Consider the following 20264-nt stretch of genomic DNA (forward strand, 5'->3'; position numbering starts at 1 on the left):
TGGGATTAATAGGATCTGATGCATGTAAAATCTTTTTAAAAGCATTGTCTTTAAATGAGAAAATGTGTTTGACAGCCTCTTGTGTTTCTACTAATAAGTGTATTGTGCTTTTGCTACTATTAGATGATGCTATAAAGTGTACTAATGACGACAACAGGTCTAGACAGAGTAAAATATAAGGCGCAGCATAAGCAAAAAGTAATATCTCCATATGGGGACACAGAGTCCCAGGAAGGGCAGTGGTTCTTAGTTTACTTATGAAAAACCCAAATCCAAATTACAGAAACTGGTGCCATCTACCTCTTCATCTAGCTATCAATATACATTTACTTCATTAGAAGCACCTACTGTATGGTTTCCAATAATCTTTTGCAAAAGGTAAAACCCTTAAACATTATGAATAGCCTCACTGATACTATTGCACATATACATCCTGATGTTCTACCACATCAGACTCAGATCTACTGTCTGGAAAGGCCATTGTCGTACACTGAACTCAATCATGAAACCAGTTTGTGCTTCGTGATGTGACACATTGTTCTACAGGAGGTAAGATAAATACTTTTTTTTTAAAATAAAGAATATGCATGTGGTCAGCAGCAATACTCAGGTAGCCTGCGTCATTCAAAATGACGCTGGGTTGGTTAAATCGAGAGCAATTAATTCCAAAAAAGTTTCCCCAGACTCTTACACCACCAGGAGCAGTCAGAGCTCTTGACACAAGGCAGTTTATGGATTCATGCCTTTCACACCAAATTCTGACACTTGGTTCTGCCTGTTGTAGCAGAAATCAAAATTAATCTGGTGGCATTTTATCCATCTAACTGCCCAGTGCAGGATTATATTCTTGTCCTTGGCTGGCAGTATTAAACTCGATGTAGTCTTAAAATGTTGTGTTTTTTGGGGGGTTCCTTTTCACTCACCACAAAAAGTGATTATTTAAGTTTGTGTAGCTTTTCTGTCAGCTCAAACCAATCTGGACATTTTCCCCTTGCTAGATGCTGCATACTAAAAGCTTGATTTTAGTTTTTCACAATCTTGTGTAAACAGTAGGGATTTGTGGGCATACAAATCCCAAGAAACCATGTTTCTAAAATACTCAAACACGTCTGGCATCAACAATCATACCACAGTCAAGGTCTTGTATTTTCCCCATTCTGATATTACATGTGAATATTAAATGCAGCTCTTCATTTCCTGGACGATTGTGTGCATTGTGCTGCTACCACATGATTGTCTGATTTTGGCTAAATACCTCCATAAATAAGCAAATATATAAACATTCCGACTATGGTGGTGAGCAACAAGTTCTATTCAGGCCTGTGTGCTTGGAGTTTGCATGTTCTGCATGTTGCATGAGTTCCCAGAGGGGCGTGCTTGGTGTGTATACTGTACATTACTTACAGTGTTTTAAAGAGGATCATTCACTCACTCACTCACTCACCGTCTATATAGCTTAATCCTGTACACAGAGTCGCAGGCGGCTGAGAGCCTAATGGGCACGAGGCGCGGTACACCCAGGACAGGGTGCCAATCTATCGCAGGGCACACACACACACACTCACACATACTCATTCACACTATGGGCAATTTGGGAATGCCAATTAGCCTAATTTGCATTTCTTGGATGCAATCTCCAAGCACACAGGCCGGAATGGAACTTGGTCGGGAATCGAACCCAGAGCCTGAAGGTACAAGGCGACAGTGCTAACCACTAAGCCACTGTCCTGCATAAAGGGAACAAATTATTCAAAATTCACTTTTTACTCATTTTAGACTTTCAGACAGGCCTCCAGTGTGTAAATACAAAATTAATATAAATTTAATTTAAAATCTCTTCTTTTTGTTCTTTTTCTGTGTTTGTATGGGCCTATGGAATATTTTCTCCTACTGTGACCTTATATGAGAAGATAGCCCATGCCCAGCTTGTTGCTCAGCTCTGCTGTTCTATGGTGGGGTGGTAGGTCGGGTGGGTGCAGTTGAAGAAGGAGTGAAATAAATGGACTATAAGAAAATTTGCGTTGTCTGAGGGATATTTCAGCTGCAGCATTAAGACACTTTGTGGGGTTTCTATTGTAGGTGTATAATAACTTGTTAAAAAACAAAAAGTACTATTAAAGAATCTTTGAAGGAACAGTAACCTGTACTGCACCGGTATGATTTCAGATAAAAATGATTTGGTCTTTTTATTTTTTCAAAAACATATTTTATTATCATTTTTTTATTATTGTTTGTAACACAAGGGAGTAATGTCAGGAAATTCACAAATAATATAACAATATAAAATAACATAACGTTTACAAATGTTCATTGCACTTTAATAAATTACATTGTCAATAAAACAATATTATGTAAATAAAATTAATAGATTGCTCTGTAAGTCCATTCACACATGGGAAATTAAATCTCCTGTTTAAATCTCATTTAATGTGCAGTTGATAGGCCTTGATTATGAGATTTGTGCTATTTAAAAAATATCATTTATTACACATGAAGGAGTGCTGTTGGGCTAAATATCAGCATGGCTGCAATTAGGTCATAGGCAAGAGGATGCGGCCTGAGTCATTGCAGCCATGCTGATATTCAGCACAACAGCACCTGATTTTGTGTAATATTGCTTTCATACAATTTTTTATTTAACAGTTATTTTGCTCCACCAACATACAGTATATCTCTCCGCAACTGGTGAATTAACTTACTAACTGCGAGCTGGTGAAGCAGTTAGTCTAACAGTCTGAAAGTAGGTTTAAATTCTTACTGGTATTATCTGGCCAAAGGTTTAGGAGAATAAAATATGGAGGTGGTGGACAGTCCTCTAAGTCTTATAAGTTTCTCCATATATCCCATGTATTTTACTTGGGTTCTGGGGTTTGAATACCAAATAGCATTAAATTGAAATCTAGTGTGCTACGATGTACAATCTTTTGTCCAATAAACCAAATATGGCTTGATCAGGGGTTGGTCGGCTATTTGGGATACAGCCTTGTGTTATGAACTAGTTAGCTTTGTAAGCATAAATCAAAGAACATAGATGATTCAGAGGTAATTTGGAAAAAAAGAAGCAATTATTAAGGAGACAAAGTGTCTAATCAGGTAGCTTAGTTGGAACTGTTGTATAATACAGATTAAACTGTAGAACATGACTGCCAGGGAAAGAGGAATCTCTGAAAGAGGTGATTGCACATATTGGGAATGACATTGAAGGAACGTTTTTTTTTCTTCTTTTCTTTTACTTTGAGCTTAATTTAGATTATGAAAGCTGGTTGGTCCATCATATCATATACAGTTAATGTAAGAGAAAATGAAAGGAACAGTCTACAGTCAAGCTATAGATTCCTGTAATGCTACATTTGTTAAAATTGTGCAAAACTGGTGCCATATTTGTAAAATAAACTGTGATTAAAACCTCATTATCCCTGATGTCTTCAGTATGTGCTCTTGTTTAACTTGTGTGCTATATTACTGTTTTCTTTCCTTTCCCTTCCATATTCCGTAGATTTGTTTCCTGTTTTTCACATTTGTGCACCGTTCAGTGCCATCACCTTCTCACAGTTTTGAAGTTGTCTTCTTGATGGAGTTTCCATGCATGACTCATTCTTTTCGCTCATGCTTTCCATCAAAGTCAGAACTGAGACTTTTGTAGCAGAAAGACTGATAAGGAATAACAACAGAGTGATAAATGATACTAGGGAATGTCTGGGACGCAGGCTTAGGCGGGCGTTCCCCCCTTAAGAGTTCTTAAGCATCCTTCACATGTTCTTGACTCAAGCGTTCATAAAATTTGATAAAAATATGTTCTATATACGGTATACGTTTGCAGCTTAGTGTTAGAGGAGTAACTATTTGCTCTTCATAAGTTTAGATTGAAACCTTTCAAGTATCTCCATGTTTTTGTCTACATCATGCCCATGTTCTTCAGTTCATGTTCATGTCTTATTTGTGGTTTATTCCACAATGTGCTCATTGCAATTCCTTGAGTTGCTTCAGCTACACTATGCACAATATGTCCCAGCAACAAATCTCTCATTGTTTCCTGTATCTCATCTTTTGTGTGCTGCATGACTCTTGTACATTGTAAATCTGTTCAATAGTCCTTGGTGGTGCTGGTGGTGTTTATGCCACTGGAGTCTTCCGGTAGAGAGCCCCTGCGAGGGCTTCGAGTCCGGCAATGCAAAAGGGAGGCAAATTCATGAGAGACGCTGCTGGAAAAGGCTGTGTAGATCCAAGGATTCGTGCAGGAGTTCAAGCTGGCCAGCAGCATCAGAATAGTGAAGGCCGCCCCTGAGAGAGAGAGAGAGAGAGAGAGAGAGAGAGAAGAAAAAAGATAGAAAAGATAGATGTTGATCTGTTTCTCAATCCAAGATACAATTATAGCTACTAGTAACATGCTATGGCAACCACTTTATTCAGAGCTTGTCTTTCAATAGGATATCAGATTTGGCTGATCTGCTTCTGATAGCATTATTACCCCTTTAATTTAAAAAACAAACTACAAAATAAAAGTTGTTCAAGCTGGTCACTTGTTGACTAAAGTCTGCTATTCACTAAGAAACGTATAATAAACATATCACTAATAAGCCATTGTGTAGGTACCCTTTGGGCAGCTTTGACCCCTCAGGCCATGGCTCCACAGGACTCCTGCTTGACTTGTTTGTCCAGTACAGTACATGGATGCTTAATCAGATTTGGATTTGGGGAATTTGGATACCATATCAAGAACCTTGAACACTTGGCCTGCTAAGATCCATATGCAGCAGGCTGTGTTACACTGGGTGTTCTGATATAATAGCATTAACTTTTTTAAGCAATTTGTGCTACATTGGGTGTTCTGTGAGATTTAAGCAGACAGGCCTTTGCTCTGGACAGGAAGAGATGAGCCTTAAGTGCTCATGATCCTCTTACCAGTTTACTGATATATATAATTTACATTATTTATTTCAGTGTGGCTAATTGGTGTATAATGTAATGATGTATGTATTTATTTGGTATTTTGGGTTAAGAAGTGAGGCCCTGTTTGGTTCTTGCTCAGGAGTCCATTATTTCATTATTTTCCCTAAAACCACATATTGCAAAATGCATGGGTATTTATAGTAAAATGGTCTCCTTTGATTGTCGCTGATATTTGTAATGGGTAGGACAGAAAGGAGAGGACAGCCATTTGTTTTTGTGTTGCATGTTGCTTTAAACAGCTGCTTTTAAGCTGGTAGCTGTGGTGTTTCATTGCATGCACAGTCCCATTTTGGCATTGTGCTGTATTCTACTTATTGTATTGTAATTAGTTTAATTGCACAGTCATATTTCTTGTTTTATACTGTATTGGCAGTCTATTTATGATAGCTTTTTTTAAAATACAGTATTGCCCCAAGGCATGATCTCTGTCTCTATTTCATTCTACTGTTCCTATGTACATATAGTAATTAGTCTGATTAACCACATGACAACATTAGCCAGTTTTTACCATGTCGTTGGAGTTATATTGCACCTTGAGATAACACATTTTTGCATGCACTATACTCCCTTTCTTGGTATACTGTATATGTATGCATTCAAATATGTACAGTATATGTGTATGTATTTTTGCTAAGTTACTGTAATAATTAATCATCCATGTCACTTGTAGTTATCATTAGAACAATGATAGGTTTAGAGGGTTCAATCAGTGAACTCACCATTACTAGGTGGGTCCGGAGCCCAAGCGGCCCAGAGCTCCACAGTGAAGAAGGGTGACCAGCACATGGTATAAACCAGCACTATGACCAGAGTCATCTTCAGTGTTTTGTACAACGCTCTGGATATTCCTGGTGGTGGAGGATTCACAGGGCATGAAATAGACGATGAAACCCGGACAGGATGGACTGGTTTGCAGTTCTCCATAGGGGCCCCAAATGACTTATTTAAGGACTCGGTGTTATCCGGGGTAGTCTGATAACAATCATCAGCATCTTCAAGATGAGGACCAGAGCTCAGAAGAGCTGATGAGTTGTTCTGATTTTTGGGAGAGTGTGTGTGGGAGAGTGTGTGGGGCAGTATATCAGGGGATTGTGTGGCGTATTGGAGCTCGTTTCCACCTTGGCTCTCCTGGAGCGGACAGTCACAACAGTCTGACTGTGGTGCATGCTGGGAGTTGCGGGCATTGCAGTATGACTGGGACGAGTCGCTGTTGTTTTTTCGATGGAATCCTCTAAGGGAATCCTTCAACGTGGATCCTTTTTTTTTCTCCCCTTCTCTAATTTTGTCCTTCTGATTACGCAGGCTGGGAGTGCGGAAGATGACAAAACTTTTCTTCGAGTCAGCTGACACGCGCCTCGACTTCAGGTATATGCTCTTATGGATCTCTCTGAAAATTCGTACCTAGGAGGAATACAGTCATGCCAAAGTTTTTAACAGGATGTGACCCTCTGATCAAATATCAATTTAAATCCTTATATCTAAAACAACGTCCGTTATTTCTGTCAATAATTCTTTTGCTAATTTATATTTTACTGTACCTCTCAATTTTAAAGGTTGAATGCTTTAGGAATTACTTGGAAGTGGCTAGGATGGGAACTGAGATTGTGCATACTGTTTTTGCTTTGTGTTATTTTACAGTATAAAAACATTCTTGCATTATTTTTTAATATGTTAAGTGAAGTCTTGCATCTTCTCCTGTATAAATGTTTTTTTCCCCCCCAGGGGTTCTCTCATTTCCTCTGACCTCCCAAAAACATGGCTACTGTAAAATGCCTTTACTGTAGGTGTAAAAAATGATTTGAATGCAAGTTGCCCTTGACTCTTAACTCATCCAGATTTCCTGGCATAGGTTTCAGACCCACCACAAGCCTGACCAGGAAGATGCACTACTGTACTGTAAGTTGAATGAATGAACAATTTAAAGAATACACAGTTTATTATGTGCATCAAATAAGCCACTGAACGAAGCCTGAGTTACACATTAAACCCACTACAGTATATAAAGCATACACAATGTAATGTGTATATGTTACAACAAACATAAATGTATTTTATTGGAATTTTATGTGACAGACCAACACAAACTGGCACATAATTGTAAAGTAGTAAAATGACATCTACATTTTTTACAAATAAAAATCGGAAAAGTGTGACATGCATTTTAATTCAGCCCCCTTTACTCAGACACCCCTATCCAGTGGAACCACAAGCCTTCAGCCTAATTTGTAAATAGAGTCCCCTATCCACCTGTGTGTAATTTAATCTCAGTATAAACACAGCTGTTCTGTGAAGCCCTCAGAGTTTTGTTAGACAACATTAGTGAACAAAACAGCATCATATAGCCCAAAGAACACACCAGACAGTTCAGAGATACAGATGTGGAGAAGTTTAAAGCAGGGTTAGGTTATAAGAATATAACCTAACCCTGCTTTAGGCTATACCCAAACTTTGACCATCTCACAGGTTTACTCATCACAGAGCTCAGGTCAATTCATCATCCAAAAACAGAAAAAGTATGGCATTGCTGTAAATCTACCAAGACATGGCTGTCCAACTATACTGACAGGCCGGGCAAGGAGAGCATTAATCAGGGAAGCAGCCAAGAGGCCCATTGTAACTCTGGAGGAGTTGCAAAGATTTACAGGTTAGGTGGAAGAATCTGTCCACAGGACAACTATTAGTTGTGCTCTCCACAAATCTGGCCTTTATGAAAGAGTGGCAAGAAGAAAACCATTGTTGTTGGAAAAAAAGCCATACAGTAAGAAGTCCTATTTGCAGTTTCATATACAGAACAGTAGCATGTTGCAAACTACTAACGGGACTTTAAACTTTATCCCTAGCCTGTCTAGTGTGCTCCTTGGGCTTAATGATCCTGTTTGTCCAATAACGTCTTCTAACAAACTTTTGATGGCTTCTATGGTGGACTCTGTTTAATACAAAAGCACGCCACACTTTACAGATTTTTATTTATTTAAAATATGCTTATGCTTGTGGTTGTAACGTGTCAAAATTTTGAAAAGTTAAAGGGGTATGAAGGTTTTTTTCCTTGTTTAATATTTTTTAGGAGGGAAGCAAGTAAATTAATTAAGCATTCTTCTAAATAAAGCAGCTAATTTGGCTGTTGGCAAACGATCCAGCATTATAAGCTTTATTATCTACATTGCATTTATCATGCTAGCCAGAGTTAGCAGGCTAGCTGTTGTCTATCAGTTTTATAGATGCACAGACACCTGACTCCTTTAGCAAGAGCTTTTATTTAACACCTCAACAGTGCCACAGACCAATCGCCCCATGCCATGCCACATTGCAAAAAGCAAAGGAAATAATAAGAATAAGAATAATCAATAAAGAAAGTACAGTCAAAGAACAATCATTATTGATACAAAAGAGAGGGGAGAAGAAAAGAAAGGAAAAAAGATACTGAGTATAAACTGGGATTACGTGTATGATGATGGATTGTAAATCCCTCTGTTTGTTAGTCTTTGAGTGTTAATATGAATATAAAAGTGCTACATCACTGAACTAAATATTTGAATGTCACTCTAAATATTGACATGTACAGTATTTACCTCTATGCTCCAGCTGGTGTGTAACTTGACTGCAGTCTATAAATGCATTTGAATGTTGATTTATTTTATTACATTGCTGATCTGTTTAGCACTATTATGACTGTTTTATTTATTATCCCTACTTTGGCGTGTGATTGATGCCTCATGCAACTGTAAATGAAAGTTAATTTCAGCCAGACTACACGAATATTATTTCTTTTCACTTGGAGAGAATTTTTTTTTGTTTGTTGCATCATCATACTTAAGTGTGCCTTATTTGCTTTGGAACACAGCCTGTGACGTTTTACTGCAGCTCAGTACTTTGACTTCCCTTTGCTTAACATATGAGGATCAAAGTGAAACCATGTTCAAGTCAAACCAGGACTTGTGATGAAATTTCTTGTGCACGAAGGCGGAAAATTGATTGATATTTACAGAAGACATTCAGTTTGGTAATGAGACTCTAATCCGAAGCAAAAAGTTTTTAAGGCGGCCACACATCCATGAATGAATATTGATCAAGTTGAACACCTGATCCTAAAAAATCAACTGATAACTAAAGGTCACCAACTTGCAGTAGAGAAACATCTATCACAGGAACTCAGCTGGGAAGTTATTGCTACATCTCCCATACAGTCCTGACCTCTCTCCATAAAGGAGTTCCTGGGAGGCCATTGTTTTAGAGATGAAGCGGGCAGTCCGATCATGGCTCAAGCGTACTGAGAAAACTTTTTACCTTGATGGCATCCAAGCACAAGTAAAACACTGGGATTAGTGTTGCAGGGGGTTATATAGATCAGAGCGGCCAAGTTTTCAGAAAAGCTTGGAGGGAGATTCTGAAAATAAGGGCATTGGATCTGCATATACACACACATGATGCCCTCATTGTGCATGCCCAGCCATTTTGATGACCATACACTTTACCTTGCATGGCTCAGGTTTTGTATATTTTAGCACTGCAGTGTTAAGTTTACTCCAGCTGGTACAACTGACATTTGAAAAATTTACTCAAACAAAATGAAATGCAACCTATCCTGGAAAAAGTAAAGGTAATAATGTAAGTATGATGCATGATTGTAAATCCCTCTCTCTCTTGCGTGTACCTGATTCTCTCTTAATCATGTTTTCTACTCTTTGAATATAAAAGTGCCACATGATTGAATTTGATGCAATTATTTTAATGTCACTGTAAATATTGACATGTATTTCCCTCTATGGATAATACTGTCACTGACCTCACTCTCTCTGTTCATGTTCCAGCTGGTGTGTAACTTGGCTGCAGTCTATAAAGGCATTTGAATTATTGATTTATTTTATTACGTTGCTGATCTGTACAGCACGATTATGACTGTTCCACTTATTATCCCTTCTTTGGCGTGTGATTGATGTAAATGAAGGTAAATTGTTATACACAAATATTATTTCTCTTTACTTGGAGAGAACAAGTGGCTTCCATACACTTGCAATGTAGCAATCTGACTTTGAAATAAACACTGTTTACGTGCTGACTCATCAGAAATTGATTTGCCAAGTGTATATGTTGTAGAGGTTTGTGAGAAGATTTCTATTACCTGGCACACTGTGATAATCAAGATAGGAAGGATGAAGACAGCCAGGGTCATCCATGTCACATAGGCTTTCAGACCCCATGGCATAATAAAGGTTGCCCAACAATTCAAAACCCCTCTTTTGTCTAAAGACTTGGAGAAAATGAACACCTACGGAAAGACAAGTAATGTTGTACTGTAGGTTAAAATTGTACTTGGTAGCAATTGTAATCAAATCTAAGGCTAGTCATTCCGCAGTAGGCTGTTTTCCAGAGGCAGATGCTTAATTATAATGATATTGTAATATGTGTTATAATAATAAATATATTTAGATTTAAGAATAGTACCATCACATTAGATTGTTAGTTACCAATAAATCAACACCAAAACAGAATAATTAAAAATCACTATGCGTTAGAACAAAACCTTTTTTGGAACCATTGCTTGTCCAAAATGCCATTGAAGAACATATAATTTATGACATGCTTCTCAGTTTTTTCATTCACTCTATGTTAATAAGCCCCTTAGTAGTACGGTGCACTCTCTTACCTGTGGTATGCTAAGCACAAGAGACAGAACCCATGCCACAATGATGGATGGATTCCACCGTGAGATTGCCCCTAATTTGTGCGCCTGAAAAGGGTAGCATATGGCGTAATGGCGATCCACTGTCATGGCCACTATCATGTAAGACGATGCGAACATGCCCACGATCTGCAAGTATTTCACTGAGCGACACAGCACGTCAGGCCCCTGGAACTTATCCGTAATGTCCCACACCAGCTGAGGGAGAATCTGGAGAGTTGGAGTAAAAGCGTTTGAAAAAGTAGTCCAAGACAAATATCAATGATTTATCATAGTATTAGCTTATTATTTCAGATTGTCATTAATTGAATGATGTTTTTATTTTTATTTTTATTATGACTTTTGTCAGAAGAACAATAAAAAATACCATTTTCTCCTATTGTAATATGATCTGTTTGTTCTTAAAAAATAAAATGACATACGTAGATGTACTGTGATGTCTTCATCTTGATATTTTTGCCAATTTTTGTCATGTTTTTTGCCAAGATAGCTGAGATTATATACAGGTAAGGGTGTGAAGAGTCATTGCTAGACAAAAACTCTTGGCCATTCACTGTCATAATGCACACAATTATCAAGCATGTATTTACAAAAAACTTTTTTTTTTCATTTTTTTATTTTTTTAATCATTTGTTATAATTAAGTTTTTTTTCTGTAAAAATATTTTTTAAAAATCACTTTAAATTTCTTACATTTTCTTTGATGCTTTCTGTTTGTTTATCCCTTATGATTCTAGTCCCATACATTTAGGGGCTCCACACACGCATAATTTAAGAAAGCATAAGCTCAATTTGAACATCGAACATAATTTAACCACAGTGCTGTTGAATCAGGAGGTGATAATAGGAAAAAACTAAAATGGCCAGAAACCACTGGTCCAGAAAGGACAGAAAGGATGTCTTATTTGTTGAATGAATTAACATCCACTAATAACAAAATAACAACAACAACAACAACAATAATAATAATAATAATAATAATTATTATTATTATTATTATTATTATTATTATTATTATTATTATTATTATTATTATTTTCATTATCATTATTGTTGTTGTTATTATCATCGTCATCATTATTATTATTATTATTATTATTATTATTATAACATTATAATGTTAATTAATTAAGTAACTAAAAGCACTGGTAAATTGTAGTGGCAAAAATATTTTCATAATTTTGTGCTATGCTATTACAGGAATACAATCCAATTTGTAATAGCAAAGTCATCACACCACTCGGCAGTTGATTGGTTTCCTAAAGCGAATGGTGTTTTTTTTTTCCCCTCTTTGAAACTTAAAGTACTGGGGCCATCAGGAGCAAGCTGACCTAAGAATATCCTCAGCTAAATTGAAGAAATATGTGGTTCAAACCAATACTGTGGTTTGTTGGCAGTCCTACTTGTTGATATATTAAACACCGGAGCAAACAAGCAAAGTTCTGCTTAGCGATGCGCCTTATGACTCACTTTATCAAGTTCATTTTTTAAACTGACAGTTTGAATTAATGGACCTGCTTATATCGATTATTCTGATCTACGGCTCTGAGTGGGCGCCAATAATATTGTGCAAGCCAAACCTTCAGCTGCTTAGTTTGAAGTCAATGAGAACCATACCGTTCAACAAGCATCCGGAAAACCAATTTTTTTACCCAATATGCTGAAATGTTACGCATGACGTAGTGGTAACATTTTCTCTCATTATTTGTTGTAGACCATGTTAATCCGTTTGCCCACCTGAAAGAAGGCCACCACCAAGTCAGACACGCAGAGATTAACCATGAAAAGGTGCATGGGAGCTTTGTTCTTGCGCCGCCGCAGTAGAACCCAGAGCACAAAGCTGTTGCTCAGCGTGGCGAGCACCAGGATCACGCTCAGGATGCCAATCTCCGCCTGTGCCAGTTTCTCGTCCCTGATCACATTTGAGCCATTAGTGGTCCCTTCTGTACTGTTCTGAGGCAGGCAGAAATACGATTCGCTACCACACGAACCGTTCAGTCCACTGTTCTCACTGGAAAGTGTTAAAGAGGAGTTCCATGCAGACGTCGTGCGATCGGGTCCGTGCCAACCTGGTTCCTCTGCGTCAGTCTCCATGCCTGTGGGAGAAATGCAGGTTTTACATCAGTAGATTTACCACAACAGTGCAAAGATCAGTGCCACTAGTCACCAGAATATCTGAGCATGCAAACTGTGAAATTTGCGGGTAAAATAATAAATGGCCTAGGGAACGTTTGTAAAGCCGCCTAGAGTGTAAAAGAGCTTGATGACTACCATTATCAGCCTTTTTACTGTTTAATAGTATCCTTAGCTATCTCTGAACTTGGAAATTTGTTCGATTTCACACACATGTCCTGAGAGAACCCATTTCTCCATTTCCTTGCTTTCTTACTCTCTTAAGGCCTTTTTAAGGGCCTCTTTCCCAAAATGGTACCATCTGTGGAAGATTCACAAATCTGCCATTACATCTAATATGCAGGACAAAATTGCCCCTCCGAGGACTGACTTGAGTTCTCACAAAGGTTTAAACAGAGACAAACCTCCTCTTTATATTCCCCCATGAACCCTGAGCAAATATTTAACCCTCCACCCATGCATTTATATTAACTGTGCTTAAACGATTTGACAGACTCATCAAGATGTCTGCAGGAAAAATATGATATGATCTTCATGATAAACAAAGACAACCTTATTTAACAGCTAGCATGTTCATGTGTTCAGGGCGCTATATGTATACCAAAGAAGTGTTCAAAACACTCAAGGCCATTGAGCGGGGAAGTATGCGAACTCATAGTAGCTACTAGTGGAACTCGTTTTACCGGCAGTAACCTCAACCAAATGCTTTCTGTAGCTGCTGATCAATCCTGTGCCGCAATTAGGAGGTATTTTGGCATGTTCCTTTACACAAATCTGTTTCAGTTTGTGTATAATTTTAGGATGTCTTGCTTGAATGGCCTGCTTCAGATCACGCCACAGTGCGTCAACGTGATTAAAGAAAGAACTCTGACTTGGCCATTCCAAAATGTATATTTAAAAAAAAAAAAAAAACCTTCTTGTGCTTAAGTCACTCTGGTGTTGATTTACTCCGTGTTTTGGATGTTGCATGACAACTTCTTTTGTTGTAGATCACAGACCGCCAGTCTGCTATAGAATTACCTCTACTCTAGAATTCAGCACTCCCCTGGAGTGAGGTTTTGGTGTTATGGTATGCGGTGATTTGTATTCTGTAAATATATAACAATGCATACATTTACAGGAAAGTCTGAATCGTGTCTCATCTTCTCACAGAACACGTCCAGTTGTCCTGGTAAAAACCCACCCAGGTTGTCTTTTTTATTTTTATTTTTTTTTACCATTTTCATTTACCCGATTTTTCTTTGGAGTACAGGAACATCATATGAACCATAAATGAGTTGCGTTTTATTTATTTGCATCTTTTTTTTTCTTTTTTTTTTTTTTTGCATTCTTTATGATTTTGATGGCACAGCGACATCTGGGAAGCTGCTTTGCAAGACTTTATGATAGGCAGTGGAGGTGGATGAATGAGAAGCCCAGACACAATCCATGGAACAAACAGATTTTGTGTCTGTGGTGGGTTTTTTTCATACTGTACCTGTCTAGTAGAAAAATAAGTACAGGAGTATAGAATTACTCCTTTTTTGACTTTTGCGAGACAATAATTATTATTTGGGACATGTTAAAAATAATACGCCTTGGTGCTGTAGCTATACTGTATGCCAAATCTCACCGCCTGCTACATGACACGCATCAATCATATGAAGAATTCATCTGTGCAGGAACAATAACGGGCAAGGATAATTAAACAGAGTAAAATACTCGACTCACAGCTGATGCGCTACTTGGTTTCTCTTTGTTTTTATTCTCATGCTGAACTAGCTAACTAGCTTGCCGTTTGTCATTATGTTATATCAGCTACCGTCTTTTATTTTTCACCTATTAGGTTTCCAGGCAACCAAAAGAGGCGTCACATTAGAGCTAATGTATTTTACGATTAGTCCACAAGGATTTTACAACACACTCTTTGCAACTGACTATATGGGATGACACAGAGGGACAAGACATACCATACTGTATATGAGGAGCATCTGAATTTAATTTTTCTTCTACAAGAGGCATTCAAATCAACCAAATAAAAAAAAAAAAAAAAACATTTACAGAAAACTTCACCCAAATCCATCTTACATGTTTGGGACATTAAAGGAGTTCCTGGGAGGCTTGGGTTTTAGAGGTGAACCAGACAGCCTGGTCAGGCTCTGGCGTACTGAGAAAACGTTCAGCTTGATGGTATCCGAGCACAAATGAAACCCTGTGGAAGTGTAGCAGAGGATAATATAGAAAAATAAAGCTAGTTTCTACTTTTATATCTGTTATCCTGCCCAATCAAAAGGCTTGGTTGGTCTTGAACACCCCTCGTATTTCTTCTTCTTATTATTATTATTATTATTGTTATTATTATTTGAGTTAAGAACAGACAGATTAATGCAAATCCAAATCTCAAAACCACAAAACAGGCCAAAGGCAAATGTGAAAAGGCTACAAAACGAAGACGTTATGAAAAGAATACAGCAGAAATCAAAGGGGATAAAGGGTTAAGAAATGAAGCACAGCAAGAAAGAATGATCAGTTGAACTAAATCAAAAATAGACCAGGATTAAAACACAAAGACAACCCAAAGCAAGCACATTCAACAAACAACTCAGTAACGTTTCATCAGATCCAGACAAAGAAAGTGGGATAAGTGCAGAGCCTGATGAGGGTTAATGAGACTGACAATTAAACACAGGTGCAGACAGAACACAATGGGCGTGCACAGGAAGCGTGGGTGGAAGAAGAAGAAGAAGAAGCAGAAGTAGCGGGAAAACCCAAAAGGCATTCAGGAAGCTTCTGTGACATTGACTTGTGTGAAGTCAGATCCTTTGCAACCCTTTCAAAGTATTATGAACTTCAACGCTTTTTGATGAGTGTTTCACTTTTTTGTTCTCAGCGGCATTGCTTTAACTGTAGCCTTTCCTAAAAACATACTGCACTTTAGAGAATACAACAAATGTGCTTATTTTTTAAAAAACATTTTATAAACATAATCTAAGTACGACAGACATATTCTTTAGATTTGCTAAAGGTAAACCACATATTGGTTTGGAATTCTTCATTCATTTATCTTCATTATTCTTCCCCATTCAAAAGTAACTTGTTTATTTGATTTAGGATCGGAGTGTGTCTACCAAGCTACCACACGCCCACAGTCTCACCCTCAAGGTGAATCCACCACCATGTTTTTGGTTAGTAGAAGGAAACCAGGGCACCCAGAGAAAACCCATGTAAACTTGAGGAAAACGCTGCACAGTAGGTCCGATCCAGGGCGGTGAAGCTAAGAGGTGGCAATGCTGCCCATTTTGGCCTTATAAATAACGAAACATTCTGGAAGGCGGCTTTCCACAAGACACTTGAAGCTGTCTGTATTCTTTTCAATCACTGCTCACATCCGTCCATCCTTGACACCACTTGGATTGGAATACACAATTTCCTTATTGCAGAAATGTTCGTTTCGATCTTCTAAAACATTTATCTTGGTTTACAACCAATTACAGTCCACCAGTTACAATGTATCCAATAAGAATGGTGCATGTGCTGTTCATCTGTTTAAGATTTGATTTAATAATGTGAGAAATTCCGAAATACAGGCAATTCCAAAGCGTCCACAAACTCTTGCTAGCAGCTGCTTCTTTTACCCTTTTAAAATCATTTGTCTAGTCAAACGGCTTGAGAATATTGTAAACTATGTCTAATAGCCCAAAACACTGTCTGAACATAATAAATGAGAAGTGTTTCATTAGCCGTACAGCACATAACTGTTCGAATTTGCAGCTGCAGAACCTCATGATTCGTCCTCTAAGAGCTGCTGTCTGAGTTCCCCGTCTGCGTTCTCCTTCATGTTAGCTGACTCTTTCTGTCTGTCTTTACCTCGGCGTTTAGAGTGATGCATGAAGAATTTAAATCCTTCATCTGTTTCCACTACTCCCTTTTTCTTTTTCTTTTCCATTAGTCTTTCATCTCAGCCCGTTGGTCTCTACGTTCGACTCTGTGAGGCTATTTGTAGATACTTATGTGCCAGATTATGAGATATGAATGGAAGTTTATCAGATATGAGCTGACTAATGGTTCGGTGCAAATTACAACATACTGTTTATGCAAACATTGCGTCTGGGTTATGCTATAAGCTTTTATTTACTGTGCTGACAAAGTGACTGATAAGGTGGCAGTGGACAGTGTGGGAATTATAGGGTATTGATTTCCTCCAGGAACTCAGTGAGCTCCTTGGTGATTAAATTGGGTGTGACCATTCTATAAAAATAGTAGCAAGCGATTATATCTGAATCACAACAAAAATTTATCGGAATGTAACACTGTAAGGTGAAAATAAGATAAGTGGCCAAAATTGCCATGTGCAATTAAAAAAATATTTTTAAATACATTCATTCATTTCTTGATCTTTATCAAGGGTTTTATCTCACACAGGATCACAGTGGATCCAGAAGCTTACCCAGGATCACTTTGTGTAATGCATGAATACACCCTGAATAGGAACCCCAGAACACACACACACACACACACTCACACACACTCTGATTTCTATACTGTGTTACATATTTCTGCTTCACATTTAAGACATTATCATGCAGCCTTTCCTAACAACCCGTCCACACTGCATGACTGATGACTTACTCAAACACACACTCGATGCACAGCATTACCCCCGAGCCATTAACGATAACTGTGTACACTTGGTCAAGACAGGGTTAGACAAATATCTCTCCCTTCCCTTTTTTGCTTACTTTCCAGACACAACCATTGTATAATATACAAAGCATTTTATATATATATATATATATATATATATATATGGTGCACACATCAAGCATGCACTGCACCAGCTGGAACAAGTGAGAGCTATTACAACAACCGCATAACACAAATTTGGCACAAGCAAACTTCTTTTTCTTTTAAGCCTACAATATATGTAGTCATTATGTCATCCTTTTCATTTAAAGACAAAGAAAAGGTTTTTGTAGTGTTGAGTGGTTTTGCAAGTCGTGACACGGTAAAGGAAAGGGTCATGAAATAATTCACTTGCTGACAAAGAACATGCTACGAACGAAAGTGACATACAATACTACATCAAGACAGGTTAAGCCGGGTCACCGTTTATGAGAAACGTTAATTAATTTTTTTCCAAAAATAGCTTCTACTTGAATCTGACTATGTGTTGTTGTTTTTTTTACAGGTACTGGCCACATCTTTTTCCTAAACATGAGTCAGAAAATATAGCTGACTCACATAAGTAAACTTCCACAGACAAACCAGTTAAAACTCCAAGACAACCTTTAAATTATATCACTAAGCTTTACTAAGCTTCCCTGAAAGCTGGAAAGAATCCACACTGCAATGCCACCCAGCTTCTGTTTGTCTGGCTCATTGTCCAGCGTCCACTTCCTGTAATTACCAGCCCCCTTTTTTTTCAGCCGTGAAGTGGAACAAGTAAATACATTAGACACTGACACTAGCAGACACCTGATTAGATTTCAGATACTTCTGTGAGCACTGTCTTGAGCTGCTGCTGTCATATCAGGTCTGTCTACAGTCCTATCTCTCAAAACTGATCAATCAAATGCACACAACCTGCCGTTCATGATGATGGAATGTACATATGATTACAAAACTGGTATACAAAGCATTTTCCCCTGTGTAGAAGTCTTGTCAAGATTAGCACTGACGCAGTACATGCAAGATGTCACGGATAAATATATTTTTTTAACGTTCAAACTGTAATTTGGTGTTTCAGTTTCGTACAAGTTTGTATTTGCTTGAATGCGGCATGGATTTATTATTATTATTATTATTATTATTATTATTATTGTTGTTGTTGTTATTATTATTATTATTATTATTGTTGCTCATCTAATTTGTATTTTTGTGCATAATGTGAACATGTGTCAACTACCTGATTGTCAATGCTATATTTTTTAAACGCTCAAACTGTAATTTGGTGTTTCAGTTTTGTACAAGTTTGTATTTGAATAAATGTGGCATGGGTTTATTATTATTATTATTATTATTGTTATTATTATTATTGTTGTTGTTGTTGTTGTTGTTGTTATTACTATTATTGTTGCTCATCTAATTTGTACAGTATCTTTGTGCATAATGTAAACATGTGTCAACTACCTGGTTTTCAATACTTAAGTTTTTCTCCCGTAGTATTCGGATGCCGCATCACACCAACAAACTCAGCTTTTAACTTTTTCTTTGTTTTTTCAAGTGCATACTGGCTTTTCAATAATCTTTGCAATTATTCTCGTTTTTGTGTATAAGGAATATTTAAGCATAATTTAAGGTAACTCCAGAATTCCTATAATAATAATATACAGGGTGCATTAAAAGTCTGTATCCATCTGTATGTATTTTTTCATATATAAAATTTCATACCATTTCTTTTTATTTTATACCCAACATTGCTTTTAAACAAACAATATTAGATCGAATAGAACCAAACATAATAACGCTTGGGGTCATCAGTAAAGTCAGTATTCTGTCTAAATTAACCCAGAATCTTCATCGAGCTAACGGAGGAAATCATCCCTGCATGGAGCAACATCACTTCTGATACATTAAGAAACACTCACACTGGATACCCATGTGCCACCAAGTCAGACACTGTCAATTGGCGCATTTGCTTGCATTAAACTTATACTTTAAATAAATGTTTGCCTATGGATCAAGTCTTTTTGGACACCCTGTACAGTATAAACACGCAGTTACCTAACATGCATTTATTTATTGACTTAGTTGCTAAAGATTTTTTCTTTAAAAAAAAAAAAAAAAAAAAAACATGGCACCAAGAACTAGTCTTCCCCATGCTGTCAGTACTTCTACAAAAGACAAAAGTAAACTTACTCTTTATGGATGTCCCTGACCCAGTCTGTTGTTAGTTACAAGGTCCAGCACTTTTATTCTCTCTCTTTCTCTGTCTACCTGTACACGTGATTTCCACAGGATTGTTGAAGAGAGGTGTGTTATTTCACCCAGCAAACTTGTTGTGTCATGGTTTGATTTACGCCGGTGCAAAGGCACAGATGACAGCAAGCAGGTTATCCTTCAAATGATTGCAGTATTCCTGAGTAGTGCTTGGACAAGTCCTTGTATCCCAGTAGAAATGGGTATTATTGCAAAGATACGGCTGATTTTGAGCTCTCTCTCTCTCTCTCTCTCTCTCTCTCTCTCGCTGTTGTTTCCCTCCCCTCTCTGGTTCTCTGGGAGGAGATAGTTAAGACAGGTGTTCTATGACATAACTCTCTGGCATGAAACATCCACAGAAGTGGGTTGGGTGTTAAGATCATATGTCTTCTCAGGCGTCTTAGGAGTGTTTTTTGTTGAAGTGTACCCTATCTTGCTTCCTAGTTGAGGTATGATTCATTTACCTGATATCTGAAAAGAGAAGGAACCAAAGAACCAATACGAGGAATAATGCAGATTGTAGTTAATGGTATGCATGACTCACTTCAATTAAATTAATTCTGATGCCAATGGGTCATTTGGCCTGCCACACCCACACATCAGCC

The 20264-nt window shown here is 37.6% G+C and overlaps 1 protein-coding gene across 1 annotated transcript; it reads right to left on the minus strand.

Moving 5' to 3' along the window:
- Window positions 1-2375: 2375 nt before the first annotated feature.
- On the minus strand, window positions 2376-19728 carry avpr2aa (arginine vasopressin receptor 2a, duplicate a). The gene is made up of 6 exons (XM_053481810.1): window positions 19600-19728; window positions 12367-12725; window positions 10595-10840; window positions 10070-10216; window positions 5670-6351; window positions 2376-4281 (listed from the first exon to the last, which is right to left on the minus strand). The coding sequence occupies exons 2-6, from the start codon at window positions 12721-12723 to the stop codon at window positions 4085-4087; spliced, it is 1629 nt and encodes a 542-aa protein (XP_053337785.1). The 5' UTR covers window positions 12724-12725; window positions 19600-19728; the 3' UTR covers window positions 2376-4084.
- Between the last annotated feature and the right edge of the window lie 536 nt (window positions 19729-20264).

Source organism: Clarias gariepinus, chromosome 22 (genome assembly GCF_024256425.1).
Source record: "Clarias gariepinus isolate MV-2021 ecotype Netherlands chromosome 22, CGAR_prim_01v2, whole genome shotgun sequence".
In the NCBI taxonomy this organism is placed as follows: domain Eukaryota; kingdom Metazoa; phylum Chordata; class Actinopteri; order Siluriformes; family Clariidae; genus Clarias; species Clarias gariepinus.